A 23809-nucleotide genomic window follows, 5' to 3' on the forward strand; every position below is an offset into this window, starting at 1 on the left:
AGACTCATGCCTTTTGCATAAATGGTGTGAATCCCTTCAGTGATTCCTGAGAAAATTAGAGTTAAAAGTACATAACTATCTATGGCCGGGGAGGATCCGCGGACCCTTCCCGCACCGTGAGCGCACCCTCCCCGAACCGAGCGCGCACCCTCCCGATCGCGCGCTGAATGCTAATTGGCTGTCGAGTGTCTGTCTACATTTGAAACCAGGAACTGTTGGCGGCCATTTTCTGCCTCGGTAGAAGCGAGGCTGAAGAAGCAAGGGGAATAAGTGTGTAAAACATATAAAGGGGGCAGAGTGGAAATACTCTGACCCTCTAGAGGTGCTTAGGGGGTCCTAGAAGGACCCCCTGGTGCCCCCTGTTTAAAAAAAAAATCGGCGAAATGCGCGCACGGTGCGCGCATCCTATCGCGTTGGGTGCACGGATTCTCTCGTGTTGGGTGCACGGATCCACAGAATTTTTTTTTTTTTAAAAGACAAGAAATCATTGGTTGCATGACTACTTTCTACACTGAAAGGTAAGGTGTATATTTCTGTTTTTTAAAGGTATGGTTCTTATTGGTTAACAAAAACAGATTGTAAGGAACATTATATATGATAAGCTGATATGTTGAAAAGTCAAGCACACTTCCTGTCTTGTTTAGCAACATTGTGTGCTGAACTTGTGACCTGTGTGCTCAGTGCAGTGTTTCATGACCTGTTTCTATGGTAAGAGGCAGAAGGCAGATTGGGGGAAGGGTTGAAATGTATTTCAGTTGGAAAGGGTTGAAATGTTTAACCAATAGAAATGTGTGTTTGCTTCTGAGTTTGTGTGAAGGATTGTGATTTGATGTTTACATGTATATGTGTGGAAAATGAGAGGGAAAGTTTGCCATTCTTTGTTTTTGCTGAGAGGTGCACAGTGCAGAGATTCTGTAAAAGAAAATCTGGTGTGTGACTGATATACTTCTTAATCTACAAAACAACTTGAAAGGTGAGTTATTTAGTTGTGAGGGGATGTATGTAGACTATTTTGATTTTAATCAGACTAATGTATTTCTCCTGCTAAAGTGTAGGGAGTACTTTTTTTCTCTACAATCTTATTGACAGTGTGTGTGCATGTAGAAACCATTCTGTGATAAGCATTTATGTTTTTCATGTGTTTGCAGACAGATAACTGTGCTGTTTTTATATTTTGGTAGAATTAGAAACCAGTCATTGTTTATGAATTTGTGAAATGAGTTATGTTATGTTTCTATATTAAAATGTAGTACTTCTTCTAGATGAAGAAATGTGTTTTGGTATAGTGCAAGGGATAGTGTTGTTTGTCTAGAATCACACAGTGAGTATGTGTGCATTTTGGAACCACTGTGAGAGAAGCATTTGGTAACATTGTGTATTTGCTGACAGATAACTGTTTTAAAACCTGTCATGTTGTCAAGTTTTAGTAGCATTAGAAGCCAGTCTTTGCTTATGCATTGATAAAATAAGTCATGCTTTGACACTAATGTGATGTACTTTAATATGTAGATTGTGTGTAGTCTCCTTACCCCTTGCACAATAGTGAATGAGTTTTGTTAAGCTGCTAGGGATAGTGTTGCTTGTCAAGAATCACACTGTGAGTCTGTGTGCATTTGGGAACCACTGTGAGAGAAGTATGTGGTAATATCATGTATTTGCTGACAGATAACTGTTTCAAAACCTGTCTTGTTGTCAAGTTTTAGTAGCATTAGAAAGCAGTTTTTGCTTATGCTTTGATTAAATGAGTCAGGCTTTGACACAAAAGTGCAGTCCTGAAATATGTAGATTGTGTGCAGTTCCCTTACCACTTGCACTGTAGTGAATGAGCTTTGGTAAGCTGCTAGGGATAGTGTTGCTTGTCTAGAATCACACTGTGAGTCTGTGTGCATTTGGGAACCACTGTGAGAGAAGTATTTGGTAACGTTGTGTATTTGCTGACAGATAATTGTTTTAAAACCTGTCATGTTGTCAAGTTTTAGTAGAATTAGAAGCCAGTTTTTGCTTATGCTTTTATTAAATGAGTCAGGCTTTGACACAAAAGTGCAGTCCTGAAATATGTAGATTGTGTGCAGTTCCCTTATCAGTTCCACAATAGTGAATGATTTTTGGTAAACTCCTAGGTATAGTGGTTGTTGTCTAGAATCACACTGTGAGTCTGTGTGCATTTGGGAACCACTGTGAGAGAAGCATTTGGTAACATCGTGTATTTTTTAGCAGATAACTCTTTTAAAACCTGTCATGTTGTCAAGTTTTAGTAGCATTAGAAGCCAGTCTTTGCTTATGCGTTGATTAAATGAGTCATGCTTTCACATTAATGTGCTGTACTTAAATATGTAGATTGTGTGCAGTACCATTACCTCTTCTAGACTAGTGAATGAGTTTTGGTAAACTGCTAAGGATAGTGTTGCTTGTCTAAAATCACACTGTGAGTCTGTGTACATTTGGGTAAGGATTGTGAGAGAAGCATTTGGTAACATAGTGTATTTCATGACAGATAACTGTTTTAAAATTGGTCATGTTGTCAGGTTTTAGTAGCTTTAGAAGCTATTCTTTGCTTATGCATTGATAAAATGAGTCAGGGTTTGACACTAAAGTGCAGTACCATGTACTATTCTCTTCACTGTGCCAGAACTGAAAATTTAAACGTTTTACCCAGGCACTAACCTAGCAGTAGTCTGATGATTTAGTCAGTTTCCAAGTACTCATGTTGTGAACCATACATTACCACATAGATTGCTTCAAATGTCTAGGCAGTGTGCATGCAGTCTTCTAACATACTATACACTTGTCTTTCACATTTTCAATTCGCTAGTCAGTATCCATACACTTCCAGGAAACACCCTGTAACTCCCTTTGCAGTCCTCTAGTGACCCATTCAGCACCATGTACTAATCCATTCACTGTGCCAAAACCCAAACACTTATAAATTCACCAAGATACTATCTTTGCAGTACTCTAATCATTCAGTCAGTGCCTAAGTATTCATGCACTGAGCCAGGCCTTAGCACATGGACTGCTTTAAATGCCTATCCAGTATGGATGCAGTCCTCTAATCACCTACACAGTTGTCTTTCACACCTTCAATTCCCCAGTTAGTATTCATACACTTCTAGCAAACACCCTGTCACTCACCCAGTGTGTCTCCTTATAGTACTGTAGTCATTTAGTCAGTTAGCATGTAGTCTTTTAGTGAGGTAGGCTTTAGGGCATGAACTGCTTCAAAGTAGTATGCACTATGCATGTAGTGTTTTAACGATCGTCACACTTGTGGTTCAGGGCTATAGTTTCTTAGTCAGTTTTTATATAAAATGTGTTTGTACAGTAATGGAATAGTATAAATTTGAAAGTTATTATTATACATTTATTTGTGATTCTTTTTTACAGATACAGAACAGGAGTGTTTCTCATCCGTTTGCACTCTTCTCGTGCAAGATTGTTTGGATGAAGGGTCCTTAGGTGTTTCATCATACTTGCCGTGCCGCACGAGTATTCTTTGTTAGGATCCCCTCGTAACAGAACTCTTTTGCAAATCTTGCGCGTGACGAAGGTGGCATTGGTCTTTGTTTGCACCTCGAGAAAAGTAGAACATTTCCACACCACTGAAGGAAAACGTTGTGGGCGTGGTGCATCCTCCAAAAATTCATCCTTAGATTCGGTGAATATTTTAAAGCGACAACATTTACAGTTTTTGTAAGTTAAACTTATAAAATTTTGTTAGCTGTATGCATTTTATATATCTGTGATTTGTATCTTGTTTTTTTCTTTGAGAATAGCATGTTGTTTTTTTTAACAATCTTTGAGATTGTTTTTTTTTTGCCTGCTGTTAAGTGATGAGTACAATTGAAATCACTATTTTTAGTGAAATTTAATATATTCTGAGAACAGCAAAAAAGGCAAAAAATGTACTTTGTGGAAATTATGCTGTGTTGTAAAAAATGTATTATTACATGTTATAATTTTTTTTTCCTTTTCTTTCACAGATCCAAAATTTTAAAATAAGCAATTATTATGAATTTAGATTGGAATGAAAATGTGAAAAAAATGTGTGCCATTTTTTATTCCTATTACTGTGAAGGTAAGTTTAACTAAGTCTCAATATGCAGAATGAGGAGGTCTAGAAGAAGCTACAAAGTTGAAACATGTTTCTAAAAACACTTTGTTTATACCTATGTAGTTTTGAAATCTGACCATAATCAGATATCATGTGACCTGCAAAAAAAGACATTTGAGGGGTTCATAATATTTTCCATTTTAGCTATTGAAGGACCGCAATTATTTCAATCATTCTTCTTTGAACATCTTTGCAGACAAAACTCTGTGCTTACCTTTTATCATTCGCAAGGAATTTTAAAAACGGAAATATGTCCCTTTTTGTAACATAGTTATTGTGTAAGATACTCTTTCATATTTACAAAGAGAGGAAAAGGCACTCTGTGCACTTTTTATACTCCATGTAAATACAACCTCATCATGTAGATCACTTTGTGTTGAAAGGGTGTTCTATAAGTGTTGTTGTGCATGATTGCACTTAATACTCATAGAACAAGACACATGTCTAGATTTATCAGAAATCATAAATCTCGATATGTGTGTAAATGGTGCACCATTCTAAAATTGGTGTAGGAAAGCACAACAAGGAGAATTGTTTTAATTTCTCCACATTTTTATATCTTCAATGCATGCTATAATGTTCAGCATACATTGAAGGAGAAAAATGCATTTTCTCATTGTTTTTGTGCAGGAAGGTGTGTCTTCCTGTAGAAAAACAATCAGCACATGACACAGATATCCTTGCACTATAGTGCAAGGGTGCCTGTGTCACCACATGGCTGCAGTTTAAGCAGCCGTGCAGACAGAAGCATAGATTTGCAACATATTTATGTACATATGTTGCATCCCTGTGCTTCGGAAGTACTACAGCACACTGCAGTTAAAGAGGTTACTGTGTGATGCTGCAGCACTTCCTCATAGTTCTGCACTCATACATTCACCATACGCTACTAATGCATTCATTCAGTCAATTACGTACTACACATACATTCATCTAAACTTTCACACACTAACAAAGAAATTTAGCTCCTTTTTTAAACCAGGAAAGTTAGTTCTTACAAGAACTTTTTTTTTCTTCTTACTTCTTTTATATTTTTGGGGGGGTTTTCTGAACAATTTTTAATTTTTGGGGGGTTTTCTGCAAAAAAACCCAAAAAACAAAACAGGAGGAGCCAAACAATGAACTTCAGGGAACAATAAAAAATAAATAAAAAAAACTAGCAAATGTGACTTTCTTGCCGGCGGCGGATCAGATCGATCGACTGCTCACCGTAGCACAAAGTATCATTGCACTTAGTGCAGAGTATTTTTAAATATTGAAATTGAGGACGGATGTCCAAATTTTGGGCTGATGGATGTACTCTTGATGTGCTCGGCTGCGATGAGGTGGAAGGCACAGGAGCAGGAGTGTTTCTCATCCGTTTGCACTCTTGTCGTGCAAGATTGTTTGGATGAAGGGTCCTCAGGTGCTTCATCATACTTGCCGTGCCGCATGAGTATTTCTTGTTAGGATCCCCTCGTGACAGCACTCTTTTGCAAATCTTGCACGTGACCAAGGTGGCATTGGTCTTATTCTGCCCCTCGGGAAAAGTAACAAATTTCCACACCACTGAAGAAAAACGTTCCTTGCGTGGTAACTCCTCCAAAAATTCATCCTCAGATGTATGAGGAGATGCAGGTGATGCCTGCTGCCCTGAAGCCATTTTTAGTTGAAAAAAGTTAGAGCTATGTATAAACTTAGTCTAAAAAATCTTCTTCTCTGCAAAGAGATGCTCCTCCAAAGAAGGTCAAAGAAGAATGATTGAATTGGGTGGGGTCTTTCAATAGTTAGACCAGGAAGTGTAATGAACCAATCAAATCTCTTTTTTTGCAGGTCACATGGGATCCGCGCACCCTGCGCTTACGCATCACGCACCCAGCGTGCATCCACGATATTGAATTAAAAAAAAATATAGGATTACATGTAAAAATATATTACTTTTAAGACTAGTTTAGAGTTTGTCTTCAATTAATATTCACATGAAATACATATATATGTTTTTTAAAATGTTAAATATTTCGCGGGATCCGCGCACCTACCGCGTCATAGACGTAGATGACGCATCGCGGAAGCGCGTAAACGTCGCGTTACGTACATTGAACGTGCCGCGTATAGGCTGGGAGTCGCGTACCGGTCGCATTGCAATCACGCACTAAACACGTACCCGAAGCATACCATGGGCGGATGCTATCGCGTAGGGATCGGGAGCGGTGCGCTTAGGGTGCGCGGATCCAAAAACATGGATAAAAAATATATAAAATAAAGTTTTAAACATATAGTTAAAAAAATATTTTGAAAAATATGTTTGAAAAACCCATTAAATTCAAATAATATTTTTTAATTTTTAAAAGAATTAATTGAAAGAATAAGTTTGAAAAATGGTGATAAAAAAGTATTTAAAAAAAAATTAATGAAATTGACACACTGAATTTGAAAAATATAGAAATCCAATCAAAATCATTAAACATGATATCTTCAGAGATAAGTTAAAGATAGGAATTAGCATTTAAAAAACCTTTGAAATTCACTGAAAAAACCATAGGCTTCGTGCACGTTATAGTTAGGAATTGGCATTTAAAAAACCTTTGAAATTCACTGAAAAAACCAAAGGTTTCAGGGGCGTTATAGTTAGGAATTGGCATTTAAAAAACCTTAGAAATTCACTGAAAAAACCATAGGTTTCAGGGGTGTTATAGTTAGCTGGACATTTCCCTCGTACAAAACCCTAGAAATTCCCCTGTTATAGTTAGTTCAGCTGACTGTACAGGTGAGTGAGTGGAGGTGTATGTAGACCTAAGAGTTAATGAGTGGGTTTGTAGTTATTGGTATTGGAGTATCTATGGTTTTCAAAATGGCCGTCTGAAATTTCGGTGTATCAAAGGTTATATTAGGGTGTGAGAAGATGCACTAATTTATCACATGGATGATGTAATCAGTGATGTCATCAGTGATGTCATTTGAGATGTCATCAGTGATGTCATCAGTGATGTCACTGACCATGTCATGAGTGATGTAATATGTGACGACATCAGCAGTGCATTGCGGGGGCGCAAGTTATAGTTAACTGAACTAACTATAACAGGGGAATTTCTAGGGTTTTGTACGAGGGAAATGTCCAGCTAACTATAACACCCCTGAAACCTATGGTTTTTTCAGTGAATATATATATATATATATATATTCACTGAAAAAACCATAGGTTTCAGGGGTGTTATAGTTAGCTGGACATTTCCCTCGTACAAAACCCTAGAAATTCCCGTGACGGAAGCACCCGCTGAAGTGTTCGGCAACCTGGTGAAGTTGGGTTTTGGAATAGTTTTGGTGAGCCTGAACCCCCGCTGCCAGCGCTCGTAATCCTGTGAGGAAACAGCTAATCAGTCTGGGGTGCCCCGACCATATGAGAGACACCAACGAACGTCTGTGCATGTGTTAACAGCGGGAAGTGAAGGGACTATGCACAGCTTCCGAGACATTAATTAGGCTTCAAAATCATGGCGAAACGTGATTGGCAAAATTATGAAAAAGCCACAATGTTTAAGCTTAGATAACGGACATTTATGATGATGTTGGTGTATCATGGGACATGTAGTCCCCGCCTATCCGCTATCTTTGCCCAATGAGGGATGTGCCGCCTTTGATTGGTTGAAGCCACGCCAATGGAGTGAAGATTGCTTAAATTGTTGGAAGCTAGCAGAATTATCGGTTGGTTTGTGGCACTGAAGAAGGTGAAATACCGAAATGCATTTGCTAAAATAAACCACTTTTAAAGATCCCGAGAGTGCTCCGTGTGTTTTGAAGTTGTTGTGGAACAAGACGGAGTCACCTACCGTGACGGAAGCACCCGCTGAAGTGTTCAGCAACCTGGTGAAGTTGGGTTTTGGAATAGTTTTGGTGAGCCTGAACCCCCGCTGCCAGCGCTCGTAATCCTGTGAGGAAACAGCTAATCAGTCTGGGGTGCCCCGACCATATGAGAGACACCAACGAACGTCTGTGCATGTGTTAACAGCGGGAAGTGAAGGGACTATGCACAGCTTCCGAGACATTAATTAGGCTTCAAAATCATGGCGAAACGTGATTGGCAAAATTATGAAAAAGCCACAATGTTTAAGCTTAGATAACGGACATTTATGATGATGTTGGTGTATCATGGGACATGTAGTCCCCGCCTATCCGCTATCTTTGCCCAATGAGGGATGTGCCGCCTTTGATTGGTTGAAGCCACGCCAATGGAGTGAAGATTGCTTCAATTGTTGGAAGCTAGCAGAATTATCGGTTGGTTTGTGGCACTGAAGAAGGTGAAATACCGAAATGCATTTGCTAAAATAAACCACTTTTAAAGATCCCGAGAGTGCTCCGTGTGTTTTGAAGTTGTTGTGGAACAAGACGGAGTCACCTACCGTGACGGAAGCACCCGCTGAAGTGTTCGGCAACCTGGTGAAGTTGGGTTTTGGAATATATATATATATATATATATATATATATATATACATATATATATATATATATATATGTGAAAAAATATCCTTTTAACTAATACATTGTTATAAATATGTTACACACACGTTGGAAGCAGCAACAATTTTCTACTTGAAGGCAGCATAACCTTAAATAAAATCTGTGAATAAAGTCAGTTTCTGTGTTCCTGTTTGGCCCAGTGATGTGTTAAGTGCATTTCATATTTGCATACCTGCCCCTTGGTCCCCCTGGGATCTGATGCATATAATAAGCTTGTCAGACTTCGCCTTTTCGTACATCTCTGTGCTCAAGGTCCAGAAAGGAGCCCCTGGACCTGAAAGAATGAGGCTGCTGCAGATCGTGGCCTTCTGTGTCCTGCTGTGGACACCCTGTAAGTATGCAAGATCTGAAGTATGGTTGCCTGTTTTTGGGCAGCCGTACATATAATTATGCTTATGTTTACCGCATGTATCCTTAAAATGTTGCATTTCTTCGCTCCCTCACTTTTCAGATGTCCAGGCTCAGAAACCTGTGATATCTCCCACAGCTGAGGTCAGCATTGGACAAAGGGCCACGATTGGATGTGAGGTTGGAGTGAAAGAAAACGAATATGTATCATTCTGCAGACAGACCCCAGGAGAAGCCCCGGAGCTCATTCTGTATCACTATCACTCCTGGAGCGACCCTAAATATGGCCCCGGGATGTCATCTGACCACTTCACTGCCACAAGGAACAGCGCTGGAACAGATTACCAGCTGATTATAAAAGATGTTCAGATCACAGACACGGCACACTATTACTGTATAAAGTGGTACCGCAGTGTGAGTGCATAACACAGTGACACAGAGCCTGACAAAAACCTATGAACTCAATTCCTCAACAAAATACTCGAGACAGTAACAGCAACAAGGAAAGCCAAGAAAAGTGTGCAAAGGTTTTTACTGATTGTTTAACAACATAATCAGCCCATATCATTTCGTATTTAGTTGAATACTGTCCATGCAGGCGCTGAGAACAGAGGTGAGAAGGATCACAAATGTATAAGGAGAACCGACCCCGTTCACGTGCGAGCCATCAAAATATCTGAAATATAAACCGTGTAATAAATGTTCTGTATGATATGATACAGACCTCAGAATTGTTCTAATTTGCTCTATTGGAGTACATATTTGCATTGAGCGCCAGGAGATGCCAGGAGTGACACAAGAGACGTCAACTGAGCTGCTATCCCTCTATTTGGCCTAAATTGTTATTGTAGGTGGAGCTACACTATAGACTTTTTAAGCATACACAAGAGAGGGTTTAATCAGCATATATCTCAAGCTGAGCTATCTGCAGGAGCTCCCAAGTGTGACTATCAAGGAAATGGAGTCAGGGTGGAGCAAATGAATTGCTGAAGATGACACGAGAAAGCTGGGGTTGGACTCGATGTCACAATTACAGGCTGGGCATTTCAGTCACTGGATGGATAGCTCCTCCCTTTCTCAGTTTAACACTAAAAGACAGCGCTATTTGTTTAGTTTTTGAGGGGCTTCCGTTCCTTACAGCATGGTAGCTGTAGGTTCCAGCTACCATGCTGTAAGGAACGGAAGACCGGACGCCGTCTTTAAGAGACTCCATTGAGCTCCTCGCATATCAGCAGCCATTGCTTGCTGCCTCGAATCCTGCGTCGCTCCCGTAAACGCCGTGCCCGGCTGGGCACACAGAACGTGATCGTATCCTCCCAGACCAAGATCAACATACCCTAATCCAAGGTGATCCAATACCTCACTACGTGCCATGTTTCCTGGGCTTGTCACACCAAAAGCCCACTCATAAGGCGTCTAAATAAAATCAGGCAATTGTTTATTGTTTAGTCCTGAGGATGATCCCATTGCATTAGGAGCTAGGGATCGAAACGTCGACTTTTCAAACAGTACCGCAATCTATCCACTGTGTAAATTGTATTGTGGTAACTGCTGGTTAGAGCTTACTTAAGATTGTACTGTATTGTAAGCTACCACTTGCTCCAAAGTTTTTGCCTGCTACTTTGTTTTCTTCTCATTTTTCATTTTTTCTTCTTGTAAGCTCGGTACAGGATTGCGCCCGTGTTTCACCCTCTTTGTTGCTTTCACTTTGTTTAATTCCTTTTGCATCTGCTCTAAATAAAAGTTCCTCTGTCCGGCTGGACATTGGAAGACTATCCATAGTTCTTATTGAAGTCTATGTTGAAATGTTTTCATTATCTATCTTTAAGCTAAGGACCTTTGTTCTTTAAAATAAGTAATTACCCGAGGTCCAAAGCTACCTGATCGGGTCCCCTTGTTAATTATACTATGGGGAGTGATATGGCAGGGATTGATGTCAGGGAAAGGTATGCCATTCTCCTCCATTAGGCCTCACTTAAAAGGGAAAGGACTATGTTCACCTCTCTCCTGGCCTAGCCGTCTGATGTGACAACTGAAAGCTTGATGAAGGCGAAGCTTGCAACCTCAGTGGTAAATCTCAACTGAAAGCATGATCAAGGTGAAGCTTGCAACCTCAGTGGTAAATCTCAACCCTTTAAACTGGTGAAAGCAGACTGGGATCGTGGGATGCGCACAGCGCTTTATTTGTGAAAGAATGCGTGCCGGTGCCCCAAGCTCTGATAAGAAGCCTGCGGCCGGCACTATTACATGTCAGCGCGCCGAATACCAGAGCTGTGGAGCCTTCAGTTCACGCCAGGCCTCTTTAATCCACTGCCAGACCCTCCCTGTCCCTTTATCTTACTCCTGCAGGTCCCTGCTTTTCTCTTGGTGACGTGTTTCCATCTTTCTATTCCTTCTTAACTGGACTGAGGAAAAAGTGAAGTGCAGAGTTCAGGTGCAGGCAGACTTCAAAGAAAGTGCTCACACTTTTTCTTATTTAATTTTGTGGGCGAAGGGAGAAAGGTTGATCTGCAATTCTGGGCAAATTACCTGATTGTGGAGATGCTGTTGAGTGCTGTGAAAATGTTTAGAAATAGGTATAATGCTGGTTGAAAAATCACAAGCATAAAGGCCCTTTCTCCAGCCTTTCAACCCATTCCACTGCAGCCATAGGATCAGCTTGTCTAAAGGCCACCTCTAGGCAATAGTGCTGGGCAGAAGCCATGAGAAGGCTCAGCTGCTTTCCAGTTTGAGGGATTGAAAGGACTTGGACAGAGTCATGGATCAACGTCGATCCAGGCTTGATCCTTCTGCGGCTTGTCCACCTTCATGGAGAAGACTGAAGAGCATGTGAACCTTAGAAGTACATTGACTTTACATATGGTAGCAGTGGATCAGTGCTTAATTTGAGCCAGTGGTTTCCAGTGCTCAGCACCGGCACCTAATCGTCAGTACCGGCACTTATTGCACAAACTCGACACAAAGGTGCGCCTTTCATGGGCACCAGTTAAGGACACATTAATGTTTTGATTTTCAGTAGGCCCAGGGAGATTAAGTGTTTTGCCCAGAATCTCAGGATGTTGAGCCTATGCCAAAACTCGAACCTGGTTCCCCAGCTCCAAAGTCGGCATCTCTAGCCCTTATGCCACATCCTCTCCCCACTTGTAAGATTTTGGTTACTTCTGTTATAGGCAGCACTAATAGGAGCAATGGTCTGGTGGAAGCTGCCTCCTGACAAGAGCCCCACTTATTTCACAAATTAACCACTGCAGTGGATAAGTCAACTTTACATCTCGAAACAATAGGCAAGGGCATCAGCAGATGATAATTATTTCTGATTTATCAGATTGCTAGAGGGACTGGAAATATACAGAAATTGAAGTGACTGTGCTTTGATTCCTGCATTAGGGCACTGGAGCTCCTGGGTTTCAGAGTTCGCATTCACTGAGCTTCAGGGTAGTCAACCTACCCTAGCTGACGGCACGCCCCAGACGGACCTATCCTTTCCCTCTAAACATAACGCTGGTATAAGTGTAACTGTCGATTGGAGTCCAACCTGGACTGACAGATGAATAACCACAGGAATGCCCTGGTTACAGACAGCCATTGTAAATCTTTAAAACCCACTCAGAGGGAAGGAGGACCAGCCCATGCCAAAGTGGCTGCTGGAGGCCACCATAGCACGGCTCCAGTTAGCACCAGCGGCAACCAACACAACGAGTATCTGGAGAACCTGGTAATAAGAGTCTCAGTTCAAGGGTGTGGAAGGAATGTTATAGTTAGTAATGCATGATGTAGAGTCCCGCCTGGAACATACTTATTACATGCAGGCGGGTATACACTTTATCCTACAGGAATGCTCTGGTTACAGGCAGCCCCAAGTAAATCTCTTTGCAGTCTACCTAGGAGCTTGGCACCAACATAGTGGGCTTATATATAGCACCACAGAGTCAAAAAGAGGACAATCCTATTCATGAATATAATTACCAGATATTACTGTCATCCAGGAGTAACAGAGGAACAATCTAGAAGAAGGCACCATTTATAGCTAGCCAGGTTAAATACCCTCTGAGGTATGCCCTGGAGGGAGTGAGAGCGGGCTAATCCTGATGAATGGACTGGTTTTAGGCAGCGCAGGTACGTACTCTGTACTGAGTCCATACAGGAGTGATAGAGGAGCAACCCACACAAATGCTCGGCTTATAGGAAGTTGTGAATCTTGGGTGGAATGAAGAGAACCAGAATGTGAAGCACACCGGTCAATAGATTCTGTTGGAGGTTATGTACAGTATTGATATTGAAGCCGGGTCTGGTGACTTCGTGGACTAACGCGTCCACTGCAGGGGCCAGTGTTTGACCGCATGATCAGCGGTTCAAATACCAGCGGGTCCACTCAGCCTTTCATCCTTCTGAGGATGACTAAAGGAGTACAATTGAGTTGGGTGACAATAAACATCTGTTATCCTGCGCCAAGGTACCCCTCTGGGGATATGTGCACTTAACAAATACACGTTATAGTCACTGAAAAAAACAAATACTAATGTGACAATATAGTTAGGAGAAAGTGTCAGTCAATATGTAACATTTTAAACTCTAAAAACCACTGAAATTCACTAGTTGTGGTAAACAGAAATAACTATAACTCACGCCCTCACCATGCACAGTGTTGTCATCAATGATGTCATTTCATATGTCGTCACTGATGCTACCAATGATGTAAGAGAGCTTTTCATGAGTGACGTAATATAAGCAGTGCCTGATGGGGGCATGAGTTATGGTTTCTTGAGTTAGCTATAACTGGTGAATATCAGTGTTTTTACAGTTTAAAATGTTCAATTTAAACTGACATTTTTACCTAACTATAAGGTCTTTTATGTCAGTGAATTTCTGATTTTTTCTTTAACATAAAGTAACAATCTAAAGAGATGTCATTTTAAGTAAGGCGGACCTACTGCCTTTGCCAAATTGTCAGACCACTAAAAAATATAAGGCTGGCCTATTGGCTTTAACAAGGGGTCAGCACATCAACATATATAAACCAATTGTCACAATGATGTATCAATAATTATATATACACATACATAGGAGTGCACAACAAGTCTTATCACATAATAATTGAAAACATATAATTTTTATTCTAACCCATTAACATGAGTTTAAATCTTTCTGTAATGTTCTTCAGGCCACAAAATGCAGTCATAGAACCAACCACAAGCGGTCCCACACAACACCTGAACAGCTTGGCATTATACAGTCATGAGCATCCCGCCACGGCCTCTAACGCTTAAGGATACAGTGGGTGCACCAGGTGTGAACAGGGCACTCACTTTTAAACAAAACATTAAAAAAGACACAATGTGGTGGGTACCCTGGATTCGACCTCGACACCCACTTTCAAATGAAAATTAAAAATTAAAAAAAAGACAGAGTGTGCTTCCAGAGCTGCCCTAAAAAAACAAATTTTGTGGCACTCTTGAAGCAGCGAGGCTACTCATTTTTTTTGGGACATGTGGCACAAAATGTGGCAACAAGAGAATAGACACCAGTTACAAATGGGCTAAACCACAATGGTTGGGGCCATGTCGGCTTTGCCTGCCCTGTTTTCCCCTGAATGGGTCAGGAAGATGTGCAACAGCACTTTGTATTAGCCGAGCGAAGATGACTTGAGAAAGGATAGGATAAAATAGTCAGGTAGAGAGCGGTTATGGAAAAAGTTTAGCACACTCATTTAAAAAGCACAGAATGTTGGAAAAGGATGGCATCCTCCTTTAGACTTTGGCGGAGTAAAAACTCTATTCCAAATTTGTGGAGCACCCACCTCTTCAAACTCACACTTCCATGCCCCATTTATAGTAAGAATACCACTGAGTTACTTAAAGTGAGCCTCCGTAGGCTCCACTGTCAGAAACCCTTGACCGGATAGTCCCTCTGCCATCGTCCACCAGCTCACCCTAGAAAACTTATGGCAGGACCAACGCCACTGATGTTTCCCACCTGAACCTGCCACTGCCAATGGTAATAGAACTGCAGAGGGAAAACAAGCAATTGGCCTAAAACATAGGGAGAAACACACTCTGCCTGGCAGGGCCCGTGTTTGGAAAAAAATCATGAAGATAAGTTTCTATAGGTAAGCAAGGATTTCCTATGCTTAACTCCACATATATGTACATTTATGATATTCATATCGTCAAGGTATATAGATGCGGTTACTAAATCTATACTTATCTGTTTTCACTTACCTTCTCGATATTCTGCTCCTCAATATTTTTCCCACGATATTCTGTCCACATGAAATTTTTCTTTTCGATATTTTGTCAGAAAACCAGAACGGCCATTAATTTGTTTAAATTGTTTTTAAGGAACTAAGGGGCATATCAACAAGGGCTTTAAAAGCCAAAAAAGCAGAGATACAACTAGCGCCCTATCAACAACAGGGTGCTAACATGCAAATTTGCATGTTAGCACCCTTTTACTCTACGCTTCCCCTTGCATCTCTAATGAGATGCAAAGGGGGCGTTCCAGAGTAAAATAATAGGAGAAATGTCGCTAAGCGACATTTCTCCTATTATCAAGAATGTCGCTAACCCTGTTAGAGACAAAAAAAAGCAGCGCTAACCGCGGTTATCGCTGTTTTTTTACATCTGGTATTTTTCTGACTTAGCCATGATATCCTATGGAAGGAGGATATCATGGCTAAGTTTGCCTGTCCCTATCAACAAGGTAACGTGAGATTATCGCTGGGTTTCCAGCGATAATCTCACGTTAGCCTGTTAGCGTGAGGATTTTTATCGCTATTGAGATAAGCGTTGCTAATCGCACGCTATCTCAGCGATAAAAATTCACGCTAGCCGGCGATAATTATCCTAGCGCTAAGTGCGCTTTGAGATAATTATCGCCGGTTGTTGTTGATATGCCCCTAAGTCTTACTCAGAAATACAAAACAAAATGTCAAGGGGACCCAAGATCATGGTCCCTGCAAGGCTATCAACTGTGTCCTCAGTGTATCCACTTCACCAGCAGTGGAAAGTTTTGTAATTTAATCTGAAAGGCCTGACAATTACAGGAAAGGAAATAAATCTACATACCGGCACAGCTATCTTTTACAGGGTCAGTATAGGATACACAGGCACAGCCGGTACAGGTAAAAAAGGTAGGGCGTGACGGAAGCCGACAGATGGCAGAATAGGGAAAATAAAATAAAAAAAGAAAAACACTTACCTTGCATTTGCCGATTCTCCGACTTGGCGATGCGGCAAGTGCAAGGTAAGTGGTTTTATTTATTTATTTTATTTTATTTTCCCAATTCCATCGTCTGTCTACTCCCCTGCCACCCCGCCCTACTGACCCAGCGCTCTTACCTGTAGCGGCCGCACCTGAGGGTGCACCCATATTTAGGTCTAAATAGACCCACAGTAGCCAAGGCCATATGTGAAAATTACACAGAATGAGCTGAGAGAGAAAGGATGACCGCCAGAAATCAGATCAGGTAAATTAAAAAAAAAACTCTACTGTCTCTGGAATTCTTGTGTCACAAGCTCATTCTATAACACAAATATATTATCGATTCTCCTCATAATTTTGCATTATTGGGCAATTTTGACACCGAGAGACTCATCTGGCTCTAAACATGTAGCCTTCGTTATAATCAAATTAATATTTTTTTATCAGAAGCCTTGAAACCTAGAAATCTGTTCTGTGTTCTCTTGTTCTATTAATATACAGGAAATATTTGAGGATAAACCAATTGGGCTTGACATATGACAAAAATAGAAACAGTTCCTAAACGTGGATATTTACAGTACTTTAATCAGAGCACTGCTGGAAAATAAGCAGTATTTTGGACACACGTCACTAGCTACTAGTATCTGAATGCATTGACATCTGCTTGAATCTACATGGACCAAATTGTGTTCTCCAACGCGCTAGTTCATAGTTTTAACACAAGTCTTGTTTGTTTCCAGTGACATGAGTGTCTTACTATAGAGAGGACGGTTCTCACCACACCTGTGTCTTTATTTTCTTTCTCTTCTCCTCATGTCTGAGCATGAAATCCTCACATGGCAGACACATGCATAGTCAAAATGAAGTGTAAATAACAGGTGCCAATAGTCAGTTACTGAAGGAAGTCTACTTTCATATTTGCATACCTCGCCTTATGTCCCCAATGCCCTCTGATACCCACAGCATAAAAATGCAGCTCACCAGGCTTTGCATTTTGTAGTGAAGCATCAGACCCCAAAAATTCATCAGCACAACTGGAGGGATGGGACTGCTGCAGATCCTGGCGTCCAGTGCCCTTTTGTGGATTGCATGTATGTATGACAAGGACTAATGGATATTTGATTTTTGATAGCATTGATGAAGTGAAATTGATCAATTCTGCTCTAGTATTTCAAGCAATGCTCTGATTGTCATGTTCTCTTTTCAGATGCTCAGGCTCAGAAACCTGTGATATCTCCTGCTGTCCAGGTCAGTCTTGGAAAAAGCGCCAACATAGGCTGTGAGGTTGAAGCAGACGATGGCAATGCCCTGCTATACCTAAGACAGATCCCCGGAGAAGCTCCCTCCCTCATTCTCTATCACCATAAAAGCTACTCCGTCCCTAGATATGGACCTGGTGTATCCTCTTCCCATTTTACCGCCTCGATAAACAGCGCGGGAACCCAGTATCAGCTCATTATAAAGGATGCAGAGATCAGAGACACAGCCCAGTACTACTGTTTTAAATGGTACTCAAGCATCGCTTCATTCCACTGTGATAAAGAGCCTGTCAAAATCCACACGATGAACTGGCCTTTGGTTGGGAGGTTACTGAGGGATTGTTGGATTGTTGTAGTAATCTGATTTTTTTGTAACTGGGCTATCCAAAGTAATGCTCTTGAAATTAGTGCAAATGTATTAGAGTAAAATTTTAGGGTTTTAATGGGCATAGACTTTTGTTCAGATAAGTAGGGTTATTGCATTTCTGGCTTGGTAAAAGCGCTTTTCCATGTATGCAAACATTTAAATGCACAGAAACCCACTTTATGCACATTTACCATGATTTTTCCACCCACTTGATCTACGGTAGCTCCCATGCTCAATCAACTCAGTCAATATATAGGTATTCCGAAACAGGTGAAAACATGCAACTGTACAAGCTGGTCTATATATTTTGGGCGTCACGTTTGATACTTGCTTTCAAAATAAGGCATTGCGACCCCAGGGTCAGTTCTCTTTCTGACAAGTATTACGCTTTTGGCAGCCATCTTTGATAGACGCGCTGATGCTTTCTTCCACTTCTTTATGTCATAGCCATCTCTGGGCATTCGACTATGGCACTCCCCACATGGAGCATGGACATTAATTATGTCTAAACATGATAGCTTAGGAAAAATCAATAACTACAGTCCTACAATTCTTAATTTTTTAAGTACATTTTTCTGGCATCTTAATTTTTCCTCTGTGACTAATCAAATTGAAACTAGACAGTTTATCACTACACATCAGTACTACTGGATTTTATCTCATTTCAATAACAATACTATGATGGATGTAATGCTTGAATTAATCTCAGGCAGTGGCTATTACTTGGGGCTGCATTGGAGTCCATATTATTTCTCCCACAATGCCACTCTAGAAAAAGGCCTGCCTTAATCAAATCAGGACTGACCACGCTCCTCACAGAAACGACCGCCCTGAACTGGCAGGAAAGGCCACGTCCAGAAAGGACTACAAGCAACCCCAAACCAAAGGTGGTGTTGGAATTCTACCTTCAGCAACTGCCAGCGATTAGACTAGCTGCAATCTTTCCTGCCATCACCTTTTTGTATTTGAAGTAATATCCTAAGTTGCAAAGGTAAGCTGAGATGTGGCTACCGTGCCCTCTGTGCCAAAGAACCAAGCGACACCCGACAAACGTGCCCAATAAGCGCAAAACTGGTTTTTGGTTGCTTGTGTTCCATTTTAGGAAGGACCTGGCCTGGCTGTGTGGGCTAGACTGTTCCTAGTGGAGCAGGGTCAAGACTAATTTGAATGTGGATGGGTCCAAACTGAGAATGCCTGTTGGTAATACTAGGCTGAGCAATATGCAGTGGTGAGACTTATTGCAAGCATTCCTCCCATCACCTCTGTATGTTTCATGTAATGTCCTAAGTCGCAAGGATGTGCCTGCACCTGGGTCCTGTGCTCAATGTGCCACTGGAACCAAGCTACAAATGACTGACGGGCTCTCCAATCAGACTGAAACCAGTATTGAGTTGCTATGGCAGAGTCCAAAATGAGTTGGCATGGTGCGCAAAAGAACAATGGATTGGAATGCTAGCCGGAGTGATTGCCAGTGATTGCAAGCATACCTCCCATCACTTTTGTGTGTTTGATTTGATCTAATTTGCCACAATTGTACAATCATTTTTGCTATTCCATCGATGACTTCGAACCAGCTGATTACAAGCACTTCAATGTAATATGCCTCTTATTTATGAAGTAACTTTTATTAGGGATGAACCACAACTGCAGAAAGACATTTTCTCACCACCACATCTGTATTCCATGGTTTTCAAAAGACTTATGCCACTTGCCATCCCATTCAATTTTCAAATGTAGTTAAATTTGGGAACACTTCATAGTGATTTATCAGGACTTAGTGTCTTTTTGATTGCACTTCTAGGAGAATTTCATTAGCAGGATCCCTTCCCATGCAGGGTTCATTTCTTTGGAACACCCTTCCCTTGCAATTAAAACATTAAACAATTTACTCTTATTAAGGATGCTGAAAACACACTTATGCAGGATGTCCCAATGGTCAGCTGACCTCGCCTTCAGGCATCTTCAAACCCACCTACCCATGCCTGGACACAGACATGCTAGTTAGAAGCCTAAAATCAGATGATGATGTCCTTGATCGGTCTCCCCATTATAATTTTAGGTTTTACCATCTCTACTCTGCTTACATTGATTTTGGGTGTTGTTATTGGTGTCTGTGGAGTGGTACTTAACTATAGTAAGCTCAATACCAAGCTTGAGCTTTGAGGCTAACGTTTGCTGGCTGGTAGTGCTAAATATTCAAACTCTAGGTAAATATATACATTAGTTAAGCTGACATTGAAATCAATTGTGAAAACTTGAAGGTGAAAGGGAGAAATCACGACTTATGATTTCTGAGTCTAAATTTCACTTACGTTCTTTTGCCGGTGTTGCCAAACATAGTCTGTATTTGCGATGGGTGGTAATAATAGATCAGTCCGCCCAACCCTTGGTGCAAAAAGAACAGATGATGGGCAGAATGCTGACCAAATCAAACATTCACCGCCAGTCATAGATATGGGTTAAATCCATTGTTTTTTTGCTCGCCACTCCATTCCAGTTTGGACCAAGTCATATGCAAATCAGTCTTGACCCTGCTCCCCATGGGAACAGACAAGCCTGACCTGCCAGGCCAAGCCCTCCTTGAACCAGACACAAGCATCCTGGTTCGGTTTCGGGATATCATCCCTCATCAGCCAGGCTAGCTTTAATCGGGTTCCAGGATGCCGGTTTTCCGGTCCAGGGAGGACCTGGCATTTCAAGCTGGACTGTTTCCATGAGAGCAGGGTTGAGACTGATTTGCATATGATTGGTCCAAACTGGGGTGGTGTGTCGAGCAAAAACATTATGAATGTAATCCAAATCTGTGATGAAGGGTGAATGTTTGATTTGTTCTTCCTTCCGTATGCCATTTGTATGTTTTCTGCTTTGTCGCCCTAAGTGGGAATGATATTCCCAAACGTGGGCCTGTGCTCACTATACCACTTGATTCAAGCTAGCCTGGCTGATGAGGGGTGATACCCCAAAACCAGTCCCAGGAGGCTTGTTTTTCGGTCCAGGGAGGACCTATACTGGCAGTTCCGGCTGGACTGTTCCCATGGGGAGCATATGGCTGGGTCCACACTGGGGTGGTGTGGTGAGCAACAAAACTATAGATTTAACCCAGATCTGTGACTGGGGGTGAATGTTAGATTTGTTCTTCATTCTAAACATAATTTGTGTGTTTCTGCTCCATCAGGAAAAGGCAGGCAAACTGGTTAAAACTGAATACAGGTTTTCAGCTAGAGTTAAAAAGAGGAATGCAGAACCTTCTGATAAAGTCATGATGGTGCTCATGTCAATTTAGGATTAGAAATGACAGTTTTTTTAAATCTGTTTTTTGAAAGGAAGTGAACATTGTTGTTGTTTCCAGATCTGCATCCAGCTTCTCAGGCAAGAAAATTGTTGTTGGTCGCGCCTTCTCATATTTTTCTTCCAAACTTTGGCATAGGCTTCCACTTTTAGTGAAAAGTACAGCTAAATTCTACACTTTCAGGAAAAAACTTAAAACCTGGCTGTTCACCCAACAGTCTGAGTTGTCCATCTCCTAACATTCCTCCTGATGCTTTTCCACCCTTTTATAGTACCAGGACGAACTTTGGTATTTGCGTGTTTCACAAATCATAACATAATAGTGGCCCAACTGCAACAGAAGGCCTAGGAGGAGTTAACAGAGGCATCTGAGCTAAAGGACTCTACCCGTTTCTGGAGGGTCATTAACAACCCCTGCTTTAAAGATTCAAAGAACCCAGGGCTAATTCAGAACATTTTACCAGAGCAATGTCAGGCTCACTTCGAGGGATTGTACAATCATTCCCACAGAGAGAAACAAACCCAGGCACCAATACCTGAACAGAGAGCTGATCCCATTACCTTCACTCTGGATGAGGTGAGATTAGGAATTGAGCGTCTCTCATGGAACAAGGTACCGGGACCAGATGGGATCCCACCAGACCTTTTCCGATGTAACTAGGTGCCTCTCCTTGTGAGGGTCTTCAATGCGGCAGTAGCGTCAATAATGCCCTTATAATGGTCTTTTGCCACCATTGTCCCGATTTTTAAGAAAGGAGATAGGGACAGTCGACAATGCTATCGCCCCATGTCTCTTATCGATGTGACAGGAAAGGTTCTGGGGTGGGTGGTACTAAACAGGTTGTCTGAATAGACAGAGGCCAACCAAATACTAACGGACATCCAATATGGGTTCCGACCCGGTAAATCCAGTGCTGCTCAATGCCTCAACCTTTATCTTGTTACTGCTAAATACACAATAGCCAAATCAGGGACATTGTATTTAGCTTTATGGACCTCACTGCGGCCTTTGACCGAGCGAACCGCTGTAAACTTTGGAAACTTATGAGAGAGCTCAGGGTGGACCTGGCAATAACTAACACCCTAATGGCCCTACGTTCTAACACTACTGCACCAGTTAGGGGAAAATCACGGATCATTTTAACTGCACTAGTGGGGTCAGACAGGGTTCTATTTTAGCGCTGTTCTTGTTTACATTATATATTAATGGTCTTGATCCTGCATTGACGGCCTTATAAGCAGACACCCCGAGGATAGGAGTAGGATCAATCCGTGTTCTGCTCTATGCGGACGATGCAGTACTCCTTGTATGCACCCCCAAAGGCATGCAGCTTTTACTAGACGGGTTTGTGACTTTTATGAACAAGATGGACTTGTCCCCTAATTTATCGAAATCCTACATAATGGAAATTGGTAAGAAGTGCAGGAACCCTCACACTTACATAATAGACACACATACCCTAGGGAAAGTACCGGCCTTCTCATATCTAGTCATTTATGTGATGAAAAATTGAGTTTTAAACATTTATTAGAGGAGAAGTGCCTTGGTTTGACGAGATTCACCAGAGCAATTGCAAACTTTGCTCATAGATTAGGCCACTGGTTACCTGGGACGATTTTAAAGTTTTATATGGCAGTGAGGTGTGAGGATTTAAGGTGGCTAATAAATTACAAATCAAAGATAACAAATATTTTAGGTGCTTGCTGAAAGTCCATCATATCAACCCTGCGTACATTGTTCATGAGGAATTGGGGTCCAAGTACATTTCTGATATGGTGGCTGTGAAACCCCTATTGTGTTGGGTGAAGATCTGGTCCATTGACGAGGCGGGCTTCACCAGGTTGGTAATTCAGGACTGTCTCTCCCTCGATCATGTGCTAAAGATAAAGATCCCGTGGTTAAAATATGTAAAGGACACCCTCTTCACAATAGGACATGTAGATCTGATTACCAATCTTGATAAGGTGGGATCACAGGAAAAAGCGCTTATCAAAGATCTGTTTTTTTTAAACATGTCACTGCACAATGTGAGGAAAGGAGCTAAAAATAAACACGGTCAGAGAACACATTCTAGTTAAGTCAATGCAGGATATGGAACCCTACTTATCCCTTATAACCAGTGCACATGACAGATTTTTAATTAAGCGTTTTAGGATGAACCTATTTCATCACCTATTGGATGTCCCCCCGGCTTTATGGCACACACAGGACATAGAGGATCCTGTGGCTGCGGCAATAGGTCTCCACAGGATACCTTAAATTTGTCCTCCACTGTCCGCACTACTCATATCTGAGAAGTGTATTTCTCAAGGGGCTTTTAAGAATACTTAGATTCAGACAGGCATGCGTTGCCTTATTCTTTTTACAACTCATAACATGTTTTTACACTTTTCTATCTTTCTAAATTTTTGAGAACTGCTTTAAAGCTGAGAACCACCAGGGGTGTTTGAAGGCCACAAGATTCCTTGCCAATTTTGCACTGAGTAAGGTTGCTATATAAGTCTTGATCTGTAGCTTATTTTTGTGGGACCAGGCTCAGTTGTACATGTTAAACAAATACTAGCTCAGAATATTACTGTTTATCCACTTCTTTTATCTGAAGTAAAGGTTGCTGGCTACATTATGGATTCGAGAGACCATCGGGGACAACAACATATTATGAATTTTGGGCAGTTTTAATCTAGATAGAACGTGTACAGGGAGTGTCCAACGAGTGCCTCAACCCTTAGCGCCTATTCCAA

The 23809-nt window shown here is 41.3% G+C and overlaps 2 protein-coding genes across 17 annotated transcripts in view; one reads left to right on the plus strand and one right to left on the minus strand.

Moving 5' to 3' along the window:
- LOC146772742 (immunoglobulin lambda-1 light chain-like) overlaps nucleotides 1-23809 on the plus strand; it is a 365210-nt gene that overhangs the window by 307059 nt on the left and 34342 nt on the right. For 2 of the 14 annotated variants that reach the window (XM_085636776.1, XM_085636780.1), the window contains exons 1-2: nucleotides 8845-8936; nucleotides 9057-9376. The exons of 11 other annotated variants lie outside the window; for them this stretch is intronic. In XM_085636776.1, the coding sequence (XP_085492902.1) occupies nucleotides 8888-8936; nucleotides 9057-9376 (369 nt within the window). In that variant the 5' untranslated portion in view covers nucleotides 8845-8887. Of the gene's footprint in view, nucleotides 1-8844; nucleotides 8937-9056; nucleotides 9377-17165; nucleotides 17245-17360; nucleotides 17681-23809 lie in introns of those variants that run through there. One more of the 14 variants, XM_085636775.1, reaches the window with a different exon arrangement.
- The window catches only part of LOC146772746 (uncharacterized), an 86361-nt gene that overhangs the window by 37478 nt on the left and 25074 nt on the right, over nucleotides 1-23809 (minus strand). The gene's annotated exons all lie outside the window — the stretch shown is intronic.

The sequence above is a fragment of the Triturus cristatus genome, chromosome 12 (assembly GCF_964204655.1).
Source record: "Triturus cristatus chromosome 12, aTriCri1.1, whole genome shotgun sequence".
In the NCBI taxonomy this organism is placed as follows: Eukaryota; Metazoa; Chordata; class Amphibia; order Caudata; family Salamandridae; genus Triturus; species Triturus cristatus.